The following is a 21,661-nucleotide window of genomic DNA, read 5'->3' on the forward strand; positions in this document are numbered from 1 at the left end:
GACCATTCTTTTCTAGGATGACCAAATGCAGGTTGAGCCTCAGTTTTACACCAGGAAGCACCCAAAGCACAAACAAAAAATGCAAGCCATCACCTTATCTGCTTTCACAATATTACTTCAAAACATTTGTGCTTGGTCCAATGCCCCATTCCTGACACATTATTTCAGTAGAGATATTTACTGGTGAGGAGAGTTGGTGTTGGAGCCAAACACCTACTTGATATTATCCATTCTGTCATCAACCTGACTCACCAGCAGTGGTCTCATCTTCCATCCTTTCGAGCAAAGCTGAAAAATTGCTAAAAATAGCAGCAGAACTTGACTGCAGAGTGTTTTTCTGGGGAACTCAAATCTTAGCTTGTGACTAATGCTGCTAATTGAATTTTTACCTCCATCTTTTTTGGGGAGAACACAAACAGTAAGAGACAAGGTTGCTTTTTGCAATGTTTCTTTTTACTACATTGTCTCTTGTCCCTTATTTTCTATGACAGTGAAACACCAAACCGGGGCTCAAAACTCTCTTCTTAAACCCTGTTTTCTGAAGAATCAGACACATGGGGATTTCCAAGTATTATTTAGGAACTCAGTAGTGATCTATCATTGCAACACAAAATAAGCTCTGACATGTTTATGATAAAAAGTATTTTACATATGACATTCTTTTTCCTTCTACCCAAACATCTCATTTTCCTTCTACTTTTAAATTAGCCATCAGTCTAACTACTGTATTTCAGCAATAACTGCTGCTATGCATTACCAAATATGAACTCTTATGCCAAGCTGAAGGAGACACATATCCCTTATATTAAATAAATCTCCTTCGTGACTGAAAGAATTATGTTAGGGAAGAAAACTTGTCATATTATGCTAATTCAATTTCTTCTGAGCACTTTTAAATCCACTCTACAGAAAAAAAAAAAAAAAGAAAAATCCAAATAAACACAGGAATAATTTTTTTTTTTTTTTGAACTAAATAACTACCATTCCCTTCATCCCATTCTGGTTCAAAGAAAAAATAATTACTATTATTTTCCAGTACATTCAATGTACATTAGTTATTTTAGAACTGTGTAGAAATAGATACACACACACACACACACCCCCTAGGACTATTAAATGCTGCTAAGACCAGGAAATAGATACAAGTGTTTTCAAGAAAACCCTTTAAAAAAAAAAAGGTTTGTGTGTGTTTGAAGGGTTCCCCTCAAATTTTACCTATGTTTATTGCAGCCAAGCCTGTACAGAGAGCCCATAATAACAGGCAGAACAGGGACTCTATCAGGATGCAAGCCAGCTGTCTGAATAAACCTGCATTCTGTGGTGGTAAGCTTTAAAAAAAAAATTTGTAGTGTTTGGGGTCTTGTTGCTGTTTTTTTCAATCAAATCAAAATGGTATATAATCAAAGCTGGCTGTATTTGTAGAAAAGGAGCCACATGAAGCTGAGCACTGGCAATTAACAGTGCAAGTGTTTTTCCTAAAGGGACACACAGTCAGTGCTTACATTCATCTCAGCATTAGCAGCCAGACACACAGTGCTTACAACAATAATTTTCATGGAGTTATCAAATTTTTCAACTGCAAACTCCACTCCCTATGGATAGTAAATCACAGAAGCAATCCAAACAAAATCAGTGGAGGAGTGCTGCTAATGAAGTGTGTGCACAGATCCACACAAAGTCGTAGCCCTAAGTATTTATCAGAGAGAAACAGGTGCCAACCAGATGCCAAAAAAATAAATAATTTGTCAGAAATTAATAGCACTCAGTCTGTTGCTCCTGCAAGTGACAGAAGACAACCAAAATGAAAATAAAGGAACCCAAATAGAATCTTGTAAGAGCCCACAAACAACAAGGGCAACCGCACCATCTAATTTATGTTATCTGATATTACTTCAGGCTCCCTAATGCTGAAAAAATACAAGGTTATCTGTAGACTCAAATAAAGAACCAACCATGGGACTGCAGAGCACTGCAAAGCTGTAAAAGGACAATTCTTGTTATCATGCCCAAAGCTGCTGCCAGGCTGGAGCAGAGCCTGTGAGCTGCCTCACATGCCTGGAGTGCAGCGAGCAGGAGCGCCACAAATCCTGTAAACACTTCAGAAAACAGGAGAGCAAGAGGTCAACCAAAGATGTGACACATTGCCTAGTGCTGTCGAGTGAGAAGGCACTGAAAGAGTAGCAGCAAAGGAGGATTGTCTGCAATGCTGGAGAGATATTAACCATAGAAATAATAATAGCAAAATAAATCAAGAAAAGAGCTGAAGCATTCTCACTTTAAGATATGATGCAAACTATCACTCCCAGCTTCCTGAGTAGACATATGTCTTCTAGTTATACAGCAGTTGCAGGATATAAAATCTTCTGTATACCTATCTACATCTATTTCTATAGATCAGCACAAAAACAATTGGTTAAGACTGAGTTACAAGTGCAGTCGAGTGCTTTATATGAAGTGCTGGAGGGAAAGGAGGAAAATCTTGATTACAGCTCAGCAGGGCCGAGGTATGGAAATCAATGGCAAAACATGTTTGTACAGAAGGAAAAGAGGGTTTTTTCCCTAGTATCAGCATCAACCCACGTGGAAAACTGTGCTGATGAAGCCAGCAAGAAAAATGCAACAAGGTTTTAGTCTCCTTACTGAAATCCTTTATCCTGTAACATGTGAAAAAACACAACTAAACTTTTTCATGGAAGAGGCTTCTAAGTGTGTAGTGGGGAATTAACAGATGTTGGGAGAATCCCTTTACAAATTCAAAGGGTTGCTATAAACACATCAGCAGAGGGAGTTTCTGCTGTTGAGCCATAACTTAGAAGATATTTACAGGTGTTCTCCCAAGAAATCTGTGCATTCTACACAATTATTCACCAAAAGTGTGAGGAAACTTAATAGTAGGTACAAATGATGGAATTATTACATTGACAAATAAAATAAAGCTAGTCACACATCAATTATTAAAAGATAAGCTTGCTGAAAATTCAGCCCAACACATCCCCTATTTTTTTTCTCCATCTCTATTCCCACATTTCATGAACTTCTTTCATTCACACATATCTATTTAATTTTCACTCCCACCATCTTGTAGGCTTTTTTAACTTCATTTTTTAAAAGTAATTACCTTTTTTCCCTTTTCTTTCGATTCTCCCATTTCAGGGAGAATTACTTTTATTACTTTTTTTCCACCTTCTTTTAATAATTTTTAGGACTCCCTGCCTCTCCTGTCTTATTATCAGCTTTCTTCTCAAGTTTTGTTGAATTGGTGTGTATTACAACCATGTCTATGGGGTGCAGTACTAAAAAGGTTTGTGGTGCATGCCACATTTTGCCACAGCACCAGTGAGTGCAGAGAGCCCCCCAGATTCACCCCACTTCTTCCTTCACCAGTACTTTTCCCTGCAGCACTGATTTTACTGGCATATGCAGCAAAGAGTGAAGCGCTTTTGTTAAGTCCCATTGCTTCAGGAAACAATGAAGTGCTGAAGCTCCCCACCAAAACAAATCTAGCAACGCAAAATAGCATTTATGCTTCTCTCAGGTTCAACTTTTCAGCCCCTACTCCTCCTCCATTCAGTGCTCATGCCTCTTCCACACCTGTAAACTCACATGTGCCTAAATATGGGGATAAAGCATCCTCAGGCACCCAGGCTACCAGTGCTGCTTATCCAGAGCTGTCGCTGCCTTGGCTCAGCTCAGCATCCACCTGGGTGCTCATCTCACACCAAACCCAGACTGGGGTTGGTTACTCAGGTGCCCCAGACCACATCTCCTGACAGGCAGCAGCAATGCTCAGGAAAATCCACATTACAAAACCCAGCACCAGAGGCATTTCTGACAGGGGAATGCTGCTGCTCAGCTGGGGGAGGGCAGGCAGGGATGACACACCACAATAACGGCCAAAAATGGGAAATTAGGAGGTGATAACATAATAAAACACATTTGAAAAGTAACTGGCTGGTGCAAATAAACTTCACTGAGATATAATTCATTGATCTGCATCTATTTTAAAAGTTTAAAAATGCCTTTCAATTTCTTTGTTGGTTAATGGTCCCAAACAGCTCGAGTACTTGCCATTCCACATAATACCTAGCCAGTCACTTCAGTGGAATTCTAAATAACTGATTTCAGCACACAGATAATAGGCATAAATGTACTTTCTGATTATTTTTCTGTCAGATATGTTCATTCCTCTGAAATGAAAGTAACAGCACAGAAAACATTTTAAACTAATTATATCATTATGGTTTTAAAACTTCATTAAAACTGCTTTATAACATGCCCCATTTTCTAGCACAAAAACATTTTAAATTATAGAAATAACTTTCTGTTCATGAAATCTACATATTTTTAATTACACATATTTAATTAGAGAACCATTTGTTGAATTCAAGAATATAACAGTTTGGGATGTTTATTCATGCATCAGATGGGAAGAAATAAGTTGGTCATAGTCTTCTGAAGATTGCTTCAAGATCACTTGAATTTATGCCTTTTCTACATATTCAATAGCAGCTTAAAGCAAACATCTTAACTAGAAAGACATTTGCAAAGAACTCATATGAAGAATTTAGTATATAAGTGTTCTGCAGATGAGTAGTCATTGGCAACTCCTAACCTTGAGCTAAAAGGCCCTGATGTAGATGATTCATGGGTGAAATTGCAACATGCATCACAGAAAATCACAACGTTAGTAATGCTAATGATGATGCAAATATTATTAATATTTATGCAATGATTTTGATTCTCCACTGGTTTCCAAAGCAATCATTTGGAATTCAAATATTATCTGATTCCTTTTATGTTCACTAAGCTGCAGTACTCAAATCCCTCTCACGATTTCCTCCACTTCCCAGATGAAAAAAAAGAATATTTGGCAGGGTACTCCCCAGAATGGCCTGATTCTCTCAGAGCAGGCACAGTCACACTCTGAACAAGTTCTGGTCTCTTCTTTTGAGAGGAAAAGCCGGTGCACTGAACTCAGAAACATCCAATAATGCTAAAAATACCTTTGCATTCTGCTTCAAAAGTGAAAGCTTATCAATTCCCTTCACACTTTATGCTGCAAATTCTGTCCCACACCTGCAAATACAAAAGCACTGCTCTTCATTGTCTGGCATCTGTTCTACTGCAGGGCAGTGTTTCATGCATGCTACAGATCATCACTTTACATAACATGTAGTCTATTTGCAAGACATACACAAGTAAGTGACAACAGATTAACTTGAAAATCGTCATCTGCTCACTCACACGTTGATTGAAAGTGGGCTATCTGCTTTTATATAAACAAATTTATTTTATATATAATAGTTTTTATGTCCATGACTAGCCCTCTAAATCATTTACATGTGATTAAAATTTGATAAATTCTTGGACTCCACATGTAAGCTGCTGGATATTGTTTAGAATTGTACCACTCACAGACATCAAAAAGAGGGTAGCTACAATATAAGACAATCACAAAGGAAGACAAACAACTATCAAACCAAATCACTGCCACCCTGAGACAGCTCAGTGAGATAACTACTGTAACTATTTATGTTTTACACAAAAGCCATTCTTTCAAATAGAATTCTATTCTTGGAACAAATTGTTCAAGAAATCTGAAAAAAAGGCAACTCTCTCCTGCATTAATGAAGGAACATCTAAACCTGTAAGATCTTGCATGAGAAATAGTAATAAAAACAGAACAAAAGAACATTAATTAGAAAATTCTAATTAATATACCATTTCACAGACAAATAATATTTTACAGGAAATCTACAATACACAGTAAATATAACAGTATATAAGTACTTCTGTTCTTAATAGAGTTTCCTATCAAGAAACTCCAGCATAGGAACAGCAAAGAGATTCCTTTAGAATACTGGGGTCAATTATTATTTCAAATAATTTGAATTTGGAGGAATATGTAATAACATAGAAATTGCTACACCAGAGGATATTCTGAAAATCAGCATGTGTCAAAGCATATCCTATTTCTGCAAAGCCTAATCTCAATCTCACACCCCTCCCAAGACATACACTGCCCAGAGCACCATGAAAATTATTTCCATACTTTTACATGACACTCCTATCTGCAGTACTTGAGCACTTCATAGAGGCAGTACTCCTAGAAGTCATGCAGTCTGATCATTAGCACTTCTTAAAAATGACAAATGACTAATATCTACAAATTTAGCTGATTTTAAGAAACTGGTTTAAATTGTCCCTAATAATTTGGAGAGTGTTACCCACACACTTCTGCCAGGGGATAATTTCTGGGAGCACTTTTCAGTATGCAGAACCATTTTCTGAACACATCCCTTTGATTGTCATTATGTGGAAGGCTGAAAATTACAACTTTCCCTTTCTTTAGACACCTCAACAATTTGACTTAGATTTTCTACATATCTCAAGAAGCACATTCTGAAAAAATGCAAAAAATATTCAATTGGAAAGAGAAGGATCAAATACTAGGTTTTATTTTACAGCATTTTACTTACAATACCGCTGTGGGTAACTACTCTCTTTCAGATCCCATTGTATCCTGATGTAGCTGGTCATGGTGATTCCTAAGCAAAATCACCACTGGAGAACAAAGAAATAGCCTGTAATCCTGTTATAGATAGTTTTATCATAACACTTATGAATAAAACAAAGCAAATAAAACAAAGTGAAAATTAAATTTGCTCTGATAATCAATTTTCCCAAACTTTAAAGTGCTCTGGAGCCTCTGAAAACCCCAGGCAATCCATCACACGATGCAGCACTGTGTCACCACGAGTCATTGGCAAGGTTGGAGGTGCACAGCCCTGACTTCTTCTTTTAAGACTTAGAAACTGGGAAGGAGCTGAAAACCATTACATGAATCATTTATCATTATAATCCTTCAGCACATACACTTTATTTCTCAGAAAAAGACACTGTAAACTAGAATATATTGTTATTAAGAATAAAATGAAATGAAAAAAGGAAATCTTTCTTGTTAGATTTAGCTACTTCTCTCCCAAAAAAAAAAAACCCTGACATTTTCGTTGGATTTTTTAAATATGTAAATATCAGTGTCGATTCACCTAAAAGATTGTTAATGAGATTGCTGTAAGGAAAGCTGATGTATTTTTAACTGAGATCTGTTCTGTCACATTAGTGAAAACATGGTCTATAAAAGAAAAGTAGAGAGAAAGACAAATCATGCCCTTTCCTCTGCTGGAATTTCAAATACAGATACTTTGCATTTTGCTTTTGTTGTCTCAGACTTAAAGAACTGAGAGGAGCTTTGCTAAGAATTACTCTTTGTTTGATTATCACTTAACAAAGTTGATGTTTCAGGTTTGATCTGGATTTGTTTCAAAGTGTATTTACTAAAAAAGTATATTAAACCATTTAATTCTTGCCTAAGGCTGAAAAATCTAATGATGTTTTTCAAACATTCTTTTTATCATCACCAACAGGTGTATTTCCAAGGAGTAAAATGGTGATAAATGTACTGTCAGTAACATTTTATGAGATGCATGGAGTTTCTATAAAAACAATTTAAAATCTATTCAACAGGGGAACAACTTTTGATGGCTCTTCCCTGAATCTTCAGTTTTAAATGTTTAAAGCAAATCCATTGGTTCATTTCACATCATTTGAAAACATAACATTTATAAAACACTATAATTTTCCCATGTTTGGTTTCCAAATTGTTCTTCAAGAACAAGAAACATGAAACAGCAAAGAGAGAATGGCAATGATTCACTTTTTGTCTCATAGAGAAAAATGTGAAATTGCTTTAGGGTTTTCTGTCAGTTCTGGGGTATGAATACATTCATTTGTGTACAATTCAAGACAGGAAAAGCTTCAACCAGTTACTTTCTACTTTTGAGAACCCTGAACAAATTAAAAGTGGTTGAGCTAAATTAATTTTTCACTGACATTCAGCAAATTCGCTTTTATCCTTTTTCCTCAAGAATGGATCTTTGTTACCAGGAAGGTACTAATACAGCAAAATTTCCATCAGAAATTATTTTGCAATATGTACTACAGGTCACCATCAGTTCTTTCAAAAAAGGTAACAGCTAACTCTCAAAAACGAAGTATTAAATGCACAGAGGTTTCCTGCAGGACCTTCATGTTCAGTCAAGAGCTGAAGCTCTGCTCCCTTGGCACAGAGAACTTAGGGGTAAGGGTAGGGCTTCCCTCTGAAGGAGCAGCAACAGAAAGGAAAGGTTTTGGTGGCCCTGGAAGCTAAGGAGCAGCAGGCATGGCTGCATTTTCCATCCTGTCAGGAAGTGGCAGGTACTCACCAGTGCCTCATCATCCGTCTGGAGCAAACTCATTCCACACAGTTTGTGTTTCTTCAGCCTGCCTTTGCTAACCTCAGTGCAGCAGATCACATGCTTAAAAAGTGAAATAGAGGCTACCCTCCGGCTTCTCCTCGTCCAGTGGAATCTTCTTCTCAAGGAGATATGAAAATAAGCAACCATCACTTAAAGGGAGGCTTGATGCCTCACTTAATGGGACTGGAGAAGCAGCCCAGACTGAGGTAGGGCAGCACTTTTGTGGGATAAATGTCCTTGGTCTGGTTTCGGGAGATAAGCAAACACAGCACGGCACAAGTACTGGAATGAGGTCTGGAGCAGGAATGGGCTGCCAACAAAAGGCCAACCCAGGAGAAGGGGACCAAGACCACCAAGGACTCCCAATGCCCTCCAACCTGTTTCCAGAAGGATCTAGAAGAATGAACTGCATATGGCAACTAATTTGCACAGAAAGGGAGACACTTAGCTCCAGAACAGGCAAAAAGTATCAATGAAAACATAGCCCCACAAAACCTAGGCACACATGTGACCCAGGACCCTGGGCACCCATTAGCAGGATTGATGCTGGAGCCAGGACTGGCAATATTTCTTTCTTCTTTCTCCCTCTCTTTATTCTCTCCTTCCTCTTTCACCCTACTCCTTACTCAAAATCCACTTCAGTGTGTTTATATCAAAAGGGACTAACGCTCCAGTTTGCCCTGCCATGTGTATAATTTACTAATAAAACTTTGCAAATTTTTGTAGACCCTCTGACTTTTGCCGTTCTTTTTTGACCACAGGCACCTATGAATCCTGGGTGTCCCCTCCCCTTAGGGAGGAATGTGGGACACCACATGCATGTTGTCCTCCAAGCCCAGCTTCATTAACATCTGCCTTCTTTATCCCTTTCATTAACCACTCCTCTCTTTTTATTCTGTACATTATCAAGTGGTTTGTGCTGGTTTCAGCTGGGATACAGGTCTTAGTAACACACGGATGCTTCAGTGTTTCCCAACTAGGGTTTACTCTAAATCAAGGACTTCTCACTTTCCCTTGCTTGCCAGGGAGCAGGTACACAAGAGCTGACCTGAACCAGGCAAAGCTATGAGCCATGTCATGGAACACCATGCCCAGTATATGAACTGGGAGGAGCTGGTCAGGTGAAGCTGATTGCTGGTCAGATACAGGCTGGGCATTGGTCAGCAGCTGATGAGCAATTGTATTGTGTATAAAAGCTTTGTTAGCTTTTATTCCTCTCTATTTCTCTGTTCCATTATTGTCATTATAATTACAATTATTGTTTCATTTTGTTTCAATTACTAAACTTGTTAAACAGATAAAACTTATTAAATAGATAAAAACTGGTTTTATCTCAGCCCACAAGTTCTACAGTTTTTTTATTCTCCTCTACAATGTGGGGTGGGAAAGGGGCAGGAGGGTGCAACTGTGTGGTACTTAATTGCTGTCTGGGGTTAAACGAGTTAAACCACAAAAATCTCTATTTTCAGGAAGTCATACAAAAGCAAAAGATTTAATGCTGCCACTCTATTATTGACTGCTTTCAGAATTCAAAGAGTGAATTGAAAACATTAGGCTTAAAATGTGGGAATGAGGATGCCTTAATGACAAGCCCAGTCTCATTGTGTATCCATACTAAACGTGTGAGAAGATTTGCAGATGGGAAAAGCTATAAGCATGTTTCATGACAAATGCTCTAGTATAGTTCAAAATTAAATTAATGTTTGGAAGAGACCTCCAAAAATTATCCACTCCAGCATATGGATTCAACTTCAGACTACTGCCAAAGCAAGGCCATGATTTCATATGGTTAAGTCCTGAAAACTTTCCAGAGTGGATAGTCCAAAAATTCCCTGGTTGTTCCAGTGCTGCACTATACCTCAAATGAAGGAGCTTTTCCTAGAATTCATTCTGAATTTCAGTGAGAGCAGCAGCAGTGAACATCTTCACAAGTATCACCCACAACTCAGATGTTCCTGAGGACAATCTTTGTAAAAAATTGGTTTTTTCTAAATAACAGTCTCCATAGCCAAACTTATTTCTGGAAATGGTCTCTCACTTATTATAACACTCAGGTTATACCTGAGTATCACTCAAGGAAGTCTCAAAAAATACCACAGAAAAAGATTTCTATTTAACTGATTTCTAGAGAGTTTCATGTCTAGAACTGTTTCCCAGAACTGCTTTAATTACTCAACACAGGCTGTCTCTCCATATTAACACTCTGAGGTATTTGCTATGAGGCATTTTCTTGCTGCCTCATCCAAAATTCAATCACTTGAATTGTCCTGCGTGACTTTGTGGCAGCAATTGATGCAACTGTTACAGGGGTTCTTATCTTTCCTCACCCCAAAACACTAAAATAGGCAATTGCTACTTGTTCATGAAAAGCCTCTTTTAACACAACATTCAAGACCCTACAGGAATCTGTTGCACTACTCTTCTGAACCCCTGTGTGATACTGTATGGTATTGTTTCACATAACCTCCAACCAAAAATGCACTGATGACACCCTTCCCAGATATCTCTTTTCCCACTGATACAACCAAAGCCTGCCTCAAATGCTCCAGCAGTGCCTCTGTAAGACTGGCATCAGCCTAAAGAAAAGGCAGCTCTTGCCTCATGGCATTTCTGTTCCGTGACAGGATTTGAAAGAAGGGCAGACCAAGATTCGGCGCTTCCCACTTTCTTTTGTCCTGTTTAATGTCACATCAACAGTGCTAAAAATATGCTGCTACGTGCAAGCTCCAATTAATTCCCTCGTCCTCCTCCTTCTGGGTGATTGCTTGCTGAAGTAACGCAGGCAGGAATGGAGCTCTAGGTATGCAGGAGGAAATGCTGCTCTGGCTGGAGCTCTGCCTTGCTCACTTTCCTACACCTGTACAGCAAGATGCAATTGCCACCATGTCAGGATCTTACTGCTGTAGCAACTGCAAAGCCTCAGTCCTGATGTACAAAGCTCTGGGTTATTTGAAAGTTGCTGTTCTGAAGCAACCCTTTTTGCCAGAGCTGCTGTAATTCAGGACAAAGTAGCACAAAACATCTTAAGTGTGTCAACTCACCCACCTGAATTCAGCTGCACGACAAAATCTCCCAGAGGAGGTCACACACACCCTCCACAGCAAGAACTAAAACCTTCCTCTTAGAGAAACAGGAATCATTTAAATATGTTTTCATATAAAGCCTTCTCTGACCCTATACTTTTGTGTTTATTTAATTTTAATGCCATGAAATGAGCATGATACTCCAACTTCAGCACCGAATTATCAAACTACCCTTCGCTCCTCAGCCATGGAGATTTCTGCTGTGCCAAAGAAGATCCCATTGTCCAGGTGGGACAAACACTCACTCTTCCCTCAGCTCCTCCTCCCTCCTTGTGGCGTCCCACGGAGCCTTAGCACGCCTCTGGCCACAGCACACCCAGGGAGCGCGGCAGAGACTGCCCGTGGGGCCTGCTCCTGGAAAATAAGTGACTCCAGCAGCCCAGGAGCAGTGCTGCCATCCCTGACCCCAGGAGTGCTGCCATCCCTGACCCTGGGAGCAGTGCTGCCATCCCTGACCCCAGGAGTGCTGCCATCCCTGACCCTGGGAGCAGTGCTGCCATCCCTGACCCCAGGAGTGCTGCCATCCCTGACCCTGGGAGGAGTGCTGCCATCCCTGACCCCAGGAGTGCTCCTATCCCTGACCCCAGCAGTGCTGCCATCCCTGACATCAGCAGTGCTGCCATCCCTGACCCTAGGAGTGCTGCCATCCCTGACCCCAGGAGTGCTCCTATCCCTGACCCCAGCAGTGCTGCCATCCCTGACATCAGCAGTGCTGCCATCCCTGACCCTAGGAGTGCTGCCATCCCTGACCCCAGGAGTGCTCCTATCCCTGACCCCAGCAGTGCTGCCATCCCTGACCCCAGCAGTGCTGCCATCCCTGACCCCGGGAGCAGTGCTGCCATCCCTGACCCCAGCAGTGCTGCCATCCCTGACATCAGCAGTGCTGCCATCCCTGACCCCAGCAGTGCTGCCATCCCTGACATCAGGAGTGCTGCCATCCCTGACCCCAGCAGTGCTGCCATCCCTGACATCAGGAGTGCTGCCATCCCTGACCCCAGCAGTGCTGCCATCCCTGACCCCAGCAGTGCTGCCATCCCTGACCCCAGCAGTGCTGCCATCCCTGACCCCAGCAGTGCTGCCATCCCTGACATCAGCAGTGCTGCCATCCCTGACCCCAGGAGTGCTGCCATCCCTGACCCCAGCAGTGCTGCCATCCCTGACCCCAGCCCTCATGGCACTGAGGGTGACCTGGCGGAAGGGTTTCTTTCCACCGAGGCACGGCTGTACCCAGCGCTTCCTGCCCTGCCAATGCCACCAGCCTCCACCCAGCTCCCTTATCTGCTGCTTTTCAAACAACCCTTCCCATCTCATACTCGCTTCTCGCCTGGTTTACAGTCGTTAAACCAACAACAAAACCTGCAAGCAGGACCTGCCATCACCTCATTAGTCACTATCCTCATTCTGCCTGGGCTCCCTGAGGCAGCACCCTTCAGGAAACAGGCTGCCTTCTTCAAGGAACCTCTACTTCCCACACCTGCCATGGAGAAGGCCTGATATTGACAGGACTTCTGATGTTGCTACCAGAGTACGAAGATGAACCATTGCTTCACTTGCACTGGTTTGATCCAAAGGGCCCTGCTCTGTAAAGCTGTATCCACATACTGTTTGTGAAAAGCAAAGCTAATTCTCTGAATGAAGTCCTGCAACTCTATCATTCAAAACCCAACCTTTTAAGGAGTGCATGGCATCCTTTCTGATTCACATATCCATTTGGTTGATCTATTTTCTCTATAGAACTGTTCTTTGTTGCTACTCCATGTAAGAAGAAAGTAAAGAAAAACCCTTAAAATGCAAACTAAAGTACAAAGACTAAATGTTCCCCGTTAAATATACCAATGTAAACATTTTAAATGCAATAGTGCTGTTTTTCATGGGGAGAGAAGAGATCAAATAGGAAAGAGACAAGTGTTAAATATAATTAAAATATATTCAAATACGGCAATATGCATTAAAGGATGAGGACTTCAGAATGAAAACAGAGTATTTTGAGGTGAGCCATTGTTTCAGTAGGGAAACTTTGGAATTATTGGGTCCTTCTGAGCTATCAAAGCTCTGAAAAGGGCACATATGTCCATCTACTTAGTCCAATCTATTTTATAGTGAGTCATTCTATTTTCCCTTCACAAAATGGGCCCTCCATTATCTTCCATTCTCACAGTCAGCTCCACACAAAGACTCTCAGACTCTCTCATCCTGGCTGCTGAGTCTTCCTCCAGAAAGAAAGAATAAGAATTCTTTAACAATAAATTTCACAAATATTATGTGAAATAGCCTGAAGTGGTAGTGAATTTTACAGTATTTATCTCATGCACAGTGAGCAGTGAATGTAAAGGTACAATACCACTTCATAAAACTGTCTGTGAGGCTGTCTTCTGTGTTAGACTCTGAGCATCAACTGGTCTCTGATTGACATGCTACAATCAGAGTATTTTCAAGATGACATAGACTTTGTTCTTTTGAAAATAGCTAGAAAATATTTGTAACAAGGCATACAAACCCAAGATTGGTCTTACACACACAAATATATACAGGTCATAGAACTACCACATTACAGAAATAACAGATGTGGTGGGATAGCTCACATGGCTATAGCGCTGCAAGGGACACAGGCTCTTCAGAAAGACAGGGGAAAGAAGACAATCTCTGTGTGAAGCAGCAGCTAAAATGTGGAGAACGTTTGTACAGCTTGAACAACAGGGCTGGGTGAGTGCTTGTGGGTCAGGATCAGAGGAGAGGTCACTGAGGGTGGCATCACAGTGGGACTGGGCTCCAGACAGCATGGAAGGGGTGAGGAAGTGGAGAGCGCTCCTCACAACAATTTCTTTAAACAACAAAGTATCTTTAAACAAGAAGGTATCTGGACTGCACACCCGGTTTGTTTGGGTTTTTTCATATGAGACTTAAGCTTTTGTGACACCTGCAGAGAACAAAATGGCACTATGGCACCTCACAAGCAATGCAGACAATTTCTACAGGGCATCAAGGACTGCTACTTGATGTGGGCACAGGATGGGCCAAGCAGTGTCACACCCAGCTGGATCTGTTATTCACAAACCAGGAAGAAATGGCTGTGGATGTGTACACTCAGTGGCAGGCTGGGCTGTAGTGACTGTGAAATAGTGAGGCCAAGACCTTGTGGGGAACTGAGGAGGACAAGTACCAAAACACACACCCTGGGCTTTAGGAAAACTGACTTCAGCCTATCCAGGAGACAGATGGTAAGCAGGATACTGTAGAAGGCAGCTTGGAAACACAGGGAATTTGGGAAAGCTATCATGTCCTTGAAAACAATCTCTCACACATGCAAGGCTGTTCATGATTCAGGAATACAAGCAGACTTACCAGGACACCAGTGTGGCAAAAGAGAGAGTTTGCAACTGAGGTGAAGTACAAAAAGGCAGCACAGGAGTTGGAAGCAGAGCATGGAACAGTGTATGTATTTGCTCTACTGAAGTTAAATATGTGAACAGACATCCACCAGAGCATGTACAAATAGTATCTGTACCACAGATTGACACTGCTCCCATGCAGTCAGTTGACCTGACCAGCATGTAACTAAGAGTAAAGAGCAGAATCAATAAAAATCCAGGAGACGCAAAACTAGGGAAAAAATGTGGGGGCAAAGGGAAATCAATCTAGCAAACAGAAAGAAAGGCATTGAGACTGAACAGGAAGAGGCAGTTTGAGGTGGGAAGTAGAGGAGGCTGTGGCTCAGCTGGAAGGGGACAGGGAAGAAGGGGCTGGGAGGACAGAGCAGAAGCATTCCTCCAGTGTCAACAGCGTGCTGTGAAACCCCCTGAGCCAGGGCAGCTCTATCCCCTCACCGAGCACCCACAGGAGCGTGACCTGCCACTGCTCAGGGACGCTCTCAGCTCAACGTGTTGGGAGGATTGGGTCTGGAAATTACTGAACAGAGTGTGACCTGACGTGGGCGTGAGCACGGCTCCCATCAGCGGGGGCCCTGCTTGCTCCACTTTGCTCTTCTTAAAATTAGTAAATGATGCACACAAAGAAGGTCAACAGCAGATCATTAGTGTTCCAAATGAAGCACTCTGCATTCTGGAAAAGCCTTACTTAAGGTTGGCTGCTGAATTCTTTGTGCATGAGGATATGGTCTGCAATTAGATAACCATACAGGCTGATTAAATTGCTATGTATTTTCTCTTTGCATGAGCTAGAACAAAATGTCAAAGGTTTCCTTCAAAACCTTCCTTAAAGATCAAGCGGATTTTATACTTGTTTTTAATTTTGATGTTTTCCTTATATTTAATATATCAGCCACAAATTGAAAATTCGGCCACTGTTTAAAGAATTAATTCATTGATTAATGACAAAATGAACAATTAAAACAATAAATAATATTCCCATTAGAACTTAAGCAATGAAGCTTTAGCAATGCTCTTTCAGATGTTACTCTTTAGATAAATAGTGTTTTTTTTAAAGAAAAGGTACTATAAGACCAGGTCATTACTTTCAGTTTTAGTGCTTTCCTTATTTCCTGCCTTATTTCCTTATTTCCTAATGCACTTCCCTTGGTGAAGTGGTTTGAAAACTGTTAACTAACACACAAGCTTGCCAAAACTAATTTAACTGAGGCTGGTAGAGGCCAACATTGTGATTAAACAGGAGTAAAAGTTGGCCCATTAAGAAACCAAATCAATGCAATGCCACCATTTAAGTGCTAAAAAATTCAGTGCTAATTTGTTTCTTAGCAAGAGCGATGACCACTTTTCTTCAAAGCTTTGCAAAGCCAAGAATAAACTGCCCTTTTTGTGATATCAAGGAAAAAACTCATTAATGCAAGGCAAATTACAAATTGCATTGCAAGCCTCAGCTAATTAGGAATAAGCTGTGTTTTGACTGTTTTCACTTTCTCTTAATAATTTGTTTTGGTCACACCTTTTTTCAGTAAGTTTCAGATTCAGTCCAGAGACAAGTAATTTCTTCTGCCATTTACTGATCTAAAGTTATGGAACATAATGTGCAGAGATATAATCCCTTAAGAAAAATACAAGAAAACCACTGACATTAGCTATCAGTTTGGGTTATGATAACAAAGTTTAACCAGATTTCAGTTTTGGCATGCACACAAAATGAATTCACAAATTTCCATAATATCCACAGAAATGCATGGTCATAATTAATTTAATATACATGAATGAAGTTTTAATCTTCAAGGTCAGTGGTTAAAGGAAGCCAGGAAATACTCCTATATAGTACTAGGGATTATTTCTTTTCCTGCTAATAAATAGATTTTTAAAAATTTAAAATATCAACATTTCTCAACATATCTTACCATTTGCTTTTCCTCTAAAGCTTCTCTTCCTGAGGCTTTGGTTTCATGTTTTCCTAACTCCATTTCCCAGAGGAATAAAACCACCTAATAGCCTGAGCAGAAGTGATTCAACCTGACTACATGTTAGATATCCCTGCGCTTTCGGAGTCAGGACAGAAAAGTATCAGGAGCACCGTGGTGATTTCTGGTCAGCGTGTGTTTCCATTTATAGCCATCAAAAATCCACAAATAGAAGTGTGGAGAGAGGGCAGACAGCTGCCTCTGATAACAATAAACATTGGGCTGGTATCACAGCAGATTGTTCAGGATGGATTTTAGTTACCAGCCCCATTCACTCTCTCCTTTTTCCTCTCTATCCCAAAAGCTCATACCAAAAAAGTCCATGAAAATTAATAGCTATATGTCTCAGTAGCACTAACTTGAGTTCACAGAGATTATTAAGCAAGCAAAATAATGAATATAATTCACATGTGCTATGCCAAGACAAAAGCATCCTGAAAAGCACTGTAAAACAGCGTTTCACCATAACTATTGATCTTTCCCTGTTGAGTGTTTGGGACTGAGCTATCCCCACATTCCCTCGAGCACAGAGTACTCTCCTGTCCTAATATCAGAGTGACATCTTGCACTTTTGAAATGCTAAACTTCCATCAGGCACTGTGAAGAAATGGCCAGTGAGCAAGTAGCGTGGAGCCGACAGCCACAGGAGGGTGGCTGTGCAGTTTGTGACTTGACTGTTGAAGAATAACCTGGCTCTGGTTCACAGTGACAAAGTCAGGAGGCCAATATTAGAAACTGCAGGGCTGGAGGAACCTCTCAGCAGCTCTGCTGAGGATGCCAAGGTTTACAACACACCCCTCTGTTGCCACATCAGCTGGGCTCACGTTGTCTAAGGTGTGATTCACACACAAGCCTGGCTCTGCATGTACCTGCAGGGGAAGGGGAGGCATGGAGACACAGAGTAACACAGAAAATGTTTCCTGCTCTTAAAGAAGAATGCGCTCTCTGGTAATCCGTGGTTCGATAAACATGCTCTAAAGCTGGCTGTGTAAACATCTCACTAAATCCCCAGTAAACACACATCCTTTCCACCTCTTCCTGTCAACACATTGGTAAAAGAAGACTCATAAAATAGATAAATAAGCAGATAGGATAAATTAATAAATAAATTTTGAACCATTTTTCATCTATAATTTTTCAAGAGCCCTAACTAGGCACACTCCTTTCTGCATGTTTCTTTAGAGACGCAATACTCACGTGATCTTTAGAGCCTTGAATAGGAAGAAAAGGTAGCCAGTCATCTCCCAGCAGTCTTTATACCTTATATATGAAAAGCTGTTAAAACCTTAGACTGCTCCTGTTCTGAAACATTCTTCAGAACAAAAAGTTCCTTCAGTGACAATTGTTTTCTTTAGCCTTTATTTTACCTGTGTTTTCAGAAGTATAAGACAGCCATCAGAAGAGTAAATATGGCAAGGCAAATGCAAAGAACCAGTCAAATCTGCAAGGGCTGCTGCAGCAGAGGGAAAAAATATGAGCTTGATGTCATGAAGTAAAAATACACCCCACTGTGTCTCCTGGAAATGCTGGAACAAAAGGAGCAAGAGTAAGTGACATAATACCCAGAGGAGAGCTGCAGTTCTCCACTCTCCAGTGGCAAGGCAAACAGTAATAAGAAGTTCATATCTCCATAATCTTTTTGTGAGGCTGAGACTTATCCCTGTGACAAGGAACTTCATAATGGCTTTGCACCACTTAAAGACCTCAAAGGAGGTCTTTAGTGGGCTCCAAACAGCAGCTTGCACTGTGCTGCTGCTTACATTACTGACCATTCCTGCAGTGCAGGTGAAGAACCTGAAGCCCCTCCAGCCCCCTGAATCTTCATTTGCGATGAAGTCCATTTGCAATGGTTTTAATTGACAGAGAAGGGCAGGAGCAGCTCAGGTGGGCACATTCAGCTGCGTGCCCTCCCAGCCCTGTCCCTCTGGTAGCTGGGACACCCTGGATGTCAGCAGGCTTCCAAACAGCAGCTCCCAGGGGAGTCACTTCCTCCTTGGGCTGGGGAGCAGATATCCATGCTGGTAAGAGAGCAGGCTCTCAGTGGTGAAGAAACCAGCAATGCAGGACTCGAGAGGCATACAGGCAAGCAATGGCAGACTTTTATCTGCTGTTTATGTAGCATGTAACTTAGCACTCATCCTAACTACCCAAGAACTTAATATTCAAATATGTTTATAGGCTTTACTTGCATGGTCCAATACTGTTTTCATGCGTCAGCTCACCCTTTGATATCGAAAACAATCGCTACAGAAAGACACAAGGAATTGATTATGGTGTGAACTGTACTCAATAATTTTAACATAAGATAGTGGTGAGAGTATGTCATTTCACACGTAGGTTTCCCATTAGCATTCTTGTAACAGCATCCAAAGCATTCACTTGAGAATCTCCACTTCTCATGAATGGAAATTCATATTCTGGATGCATCATGCTGCTGCCCGTGCAACTGCAAGGCACTTGGAGCAAACTGCATTGGAGATGGAAACATGAAAAAAAGGCTATGAATGCAAGGGAATATGACACCAAACTTCATGCCCTCACACTAAAATCAAGGAGTCCAGGAAACAGTGGATGCAGAGCTCTTCTGTAGCCCGAATGCTATTATATAAGGACCCTGGAGATAGCATAGAAAAGCTGACATCACCTTATTATCTACCACACCTTGCTCAGCATGGCACTTCCTCACCAAACCTGAGGAAAGACTATGGTTTTATACAATCATGATAGTACATTTCTTATTCCTGCAGAGAAATAATGGTTATTCTATCCAAGAACTTCCTGAAACACTGTTAGTAACTGTGTATTTCCTGTTTTATTTCACAAGGGGAAACAGGGCAAACAGGTGCAAAGTAAAAAGCACGTTCTAGACATTGCCTAAATTACTGTGCTATTTCCAATTGCTTCTTTTTATTACAGTTATTCATCTCTTGACACCTGTTTCTCTTCTCAGAGCAGGAGAAGAGAAAGAAGAGGCCAAGAGAAGAAGCTGATGGAGGAGAGGGCTGTAGGCTTTCTTGTAAGATGCAAGTGCTGAATATCCCAAATAACAGTATTGTGTAAATAAGGCACTTAAACAGATGTGCTTTCTGTGCTTATTTGATCTGCTGTTCCTGGAGAAGGAAGCAAGTGAATGCTTGTGATGCAATCATGAAGTTTGTGTGTCACACTCAGCTGTGTTTTCACTCTTATGGCTCCTGCAATTCTTTAAATTTGCACATTTTCATTTTCAGCCTGGCTCAGCAGCAGCCCAGGGCTGCCAGCCAGTGGCTGCACCACACGTCACACATCTGCACTTATGCTGTCCTAAGCCTGTAGCTTTTATTTACTCAGCATCAGACACATCATAAAAATTCAACAGAAGTATTAATTCTGATTATACTAATACTGATGTGGTCAATGAGACCATACTCAGTTGAAAACCAAATCACATTTACCAGTTAAAAACCCTGAGACTAATACAGAAATTACTCTCACAGTGATTTTTAAAGCTCTAATGTGGAGAGCATTTCTGTCCTACACTTCAATCAAAAAGTTGAAAGGAACAACAAGCACCAAACTCAGCAGAGTGCCTCTGTAAGTGCCAGTCCAGCAGAAGCTGAGCTTCCCAGGTTATTTCTGGTGCTCTCCCTTCTCTCAGCCCCATCCTGCCCTGCCAGCAAGCATTCCCTGTGCTACCCCAGGTCACATGCACATGCCTGCAATCACAGAACCCCAACAGCATTTTGAGCTGGTATTCCATGGCAGGATCCCTGCAGAAACCAAGAGCATGACAGAGCTACAGAGCACATGAAGCAGGCTTACCTTCCAGGCAGCCAGGAGCCAAGGGTGGGAAGCTGATCCTTAGGAGAGATGGGTCGACATTCCTGCCACAGCACCCGACAGCTGCTGCTGTCACTCCCTGGTCCACCCTGCTGGCTCTGCAAACACTCACAGAGCAGGAGACAGCAGGTGTGGAAAAGGAAAACAGCACAGGCACCACAGGTCCCTGCCTTGTGTGTGAGGAAGCACAGTCCTACATGTCATGGACAGGGAGCAGAGGGCTCCTTGACAAATATTCTCCAAAGAGAGACGTTTGCTTATGTTTGAGGATGAAAACAAGGAAGATTATTTCAACATTACAGTAAATTGATTCCAAGAGCTCAGGTCCTTTCCTGACATGGCAATCCAGGGAAGCTGTACAAGCATTCTTCTCTTTGCAGGTCTTTTAAGTCAATTGTTTTAAAGTGGACTATCCTTGTGCTGGCAGCTCCTACATCTACTGTCCTCCAGGAGTACAGACAGGAATGGAACAACAGACTTCTCTCCTGTCAGATATCCATTTCAGCTATATACATGCTATCCCTGAATATTACTGCTAAATCCCAGCAAACCAAATTATCCTGGGCTGTAAAATACACATCAATAGATTAGCTGCACAAAGAAAAATCTTCCCTCCCATATTGATTGGTACTGTTTGCCATGCCTTCCTCCACAACAATGGATGCAACAATAACGAGATTGGGCTAATGAAATACACTACTAAATCATTATATTCCTTCATAGCTATCTTTTGAATGATGTGGCAGCTGAGAATGAGGAGAAGCCCGTTCCCCACAGAAACCGAGCAGTCCATAGCCAGGCAGTAACTTTTCCTGGTCACCTCCCAGGCCAGCAGGAAATGAGGACACAGGATATGAGCTGTCATTAAAGACCAACTCCCACTGAGCCTCTCCACCTTCTGTCTCTGCCCATTCTTATCAAACAGCCAAACCTCAAGAGACTTTACTTAGTGCTGATAAGGACACCAGCTTCTGACCTTTACCTCTGCCCCTCTTTGGCAGATCAAAAGCAAAACATAATTAATTGCCACTATGTTTTTTGTTTTTGTTTTTTTTTTAATGAAAGCTTGAATAAGCATAGGCTTTGATTGATGTATTTTGTTGAGC

General features: G+C 41.3%; 1 protein-coding gene across 6 annotated transcripts in view; it reads right to left on the reverse strand.

Annotated features, from left to right (window-relative positions):
- Positions 1-16,846, reverse strand: part of MLIP (muscular LMNA interacting protein) — a 104,544-nt gene extending 87,698 nt beyond the window's left edge. For 3 of the 6 annotated variants that reach the window (XM_063150677.1, XM_063150676.1, XM_063150675.1), the window contains exon 1: positions 16,677-16,844. In XM_063150677.1, the coding sequence (XP_063006747.1) occupies positions 16,677-16,739 (63 nt within the window). In that variant the 5' untranslated portion in view covers positions 16,740-16,844. Of the gene's footprint in view, positions 1-16,676 lie in introns of all 6 variants that reach the window. The other 3 variants (XM_063150679.1, XM_063150681.1, XM_063150680.1) reach the window with 3 other exon arrangements.
- Positions 16,847-21,661: the final 4,815 nt, after the last annotated feature.

Source organism: Melospiza melodia, chromosome 3, assembly GCF_035770615.1.
Source record: "Melospiza melodia melodia isolate bMelMel2 chromosome 3, bMelMel2.pri, whole genome shotgun sequence".
Taxonomy (NCBI): domain Eukaryota; kingdom Metazoa; phylum Chordata; class Aves; order Passeriformes; family Passerellidae; genus Melospiza; species Melospiza melodia.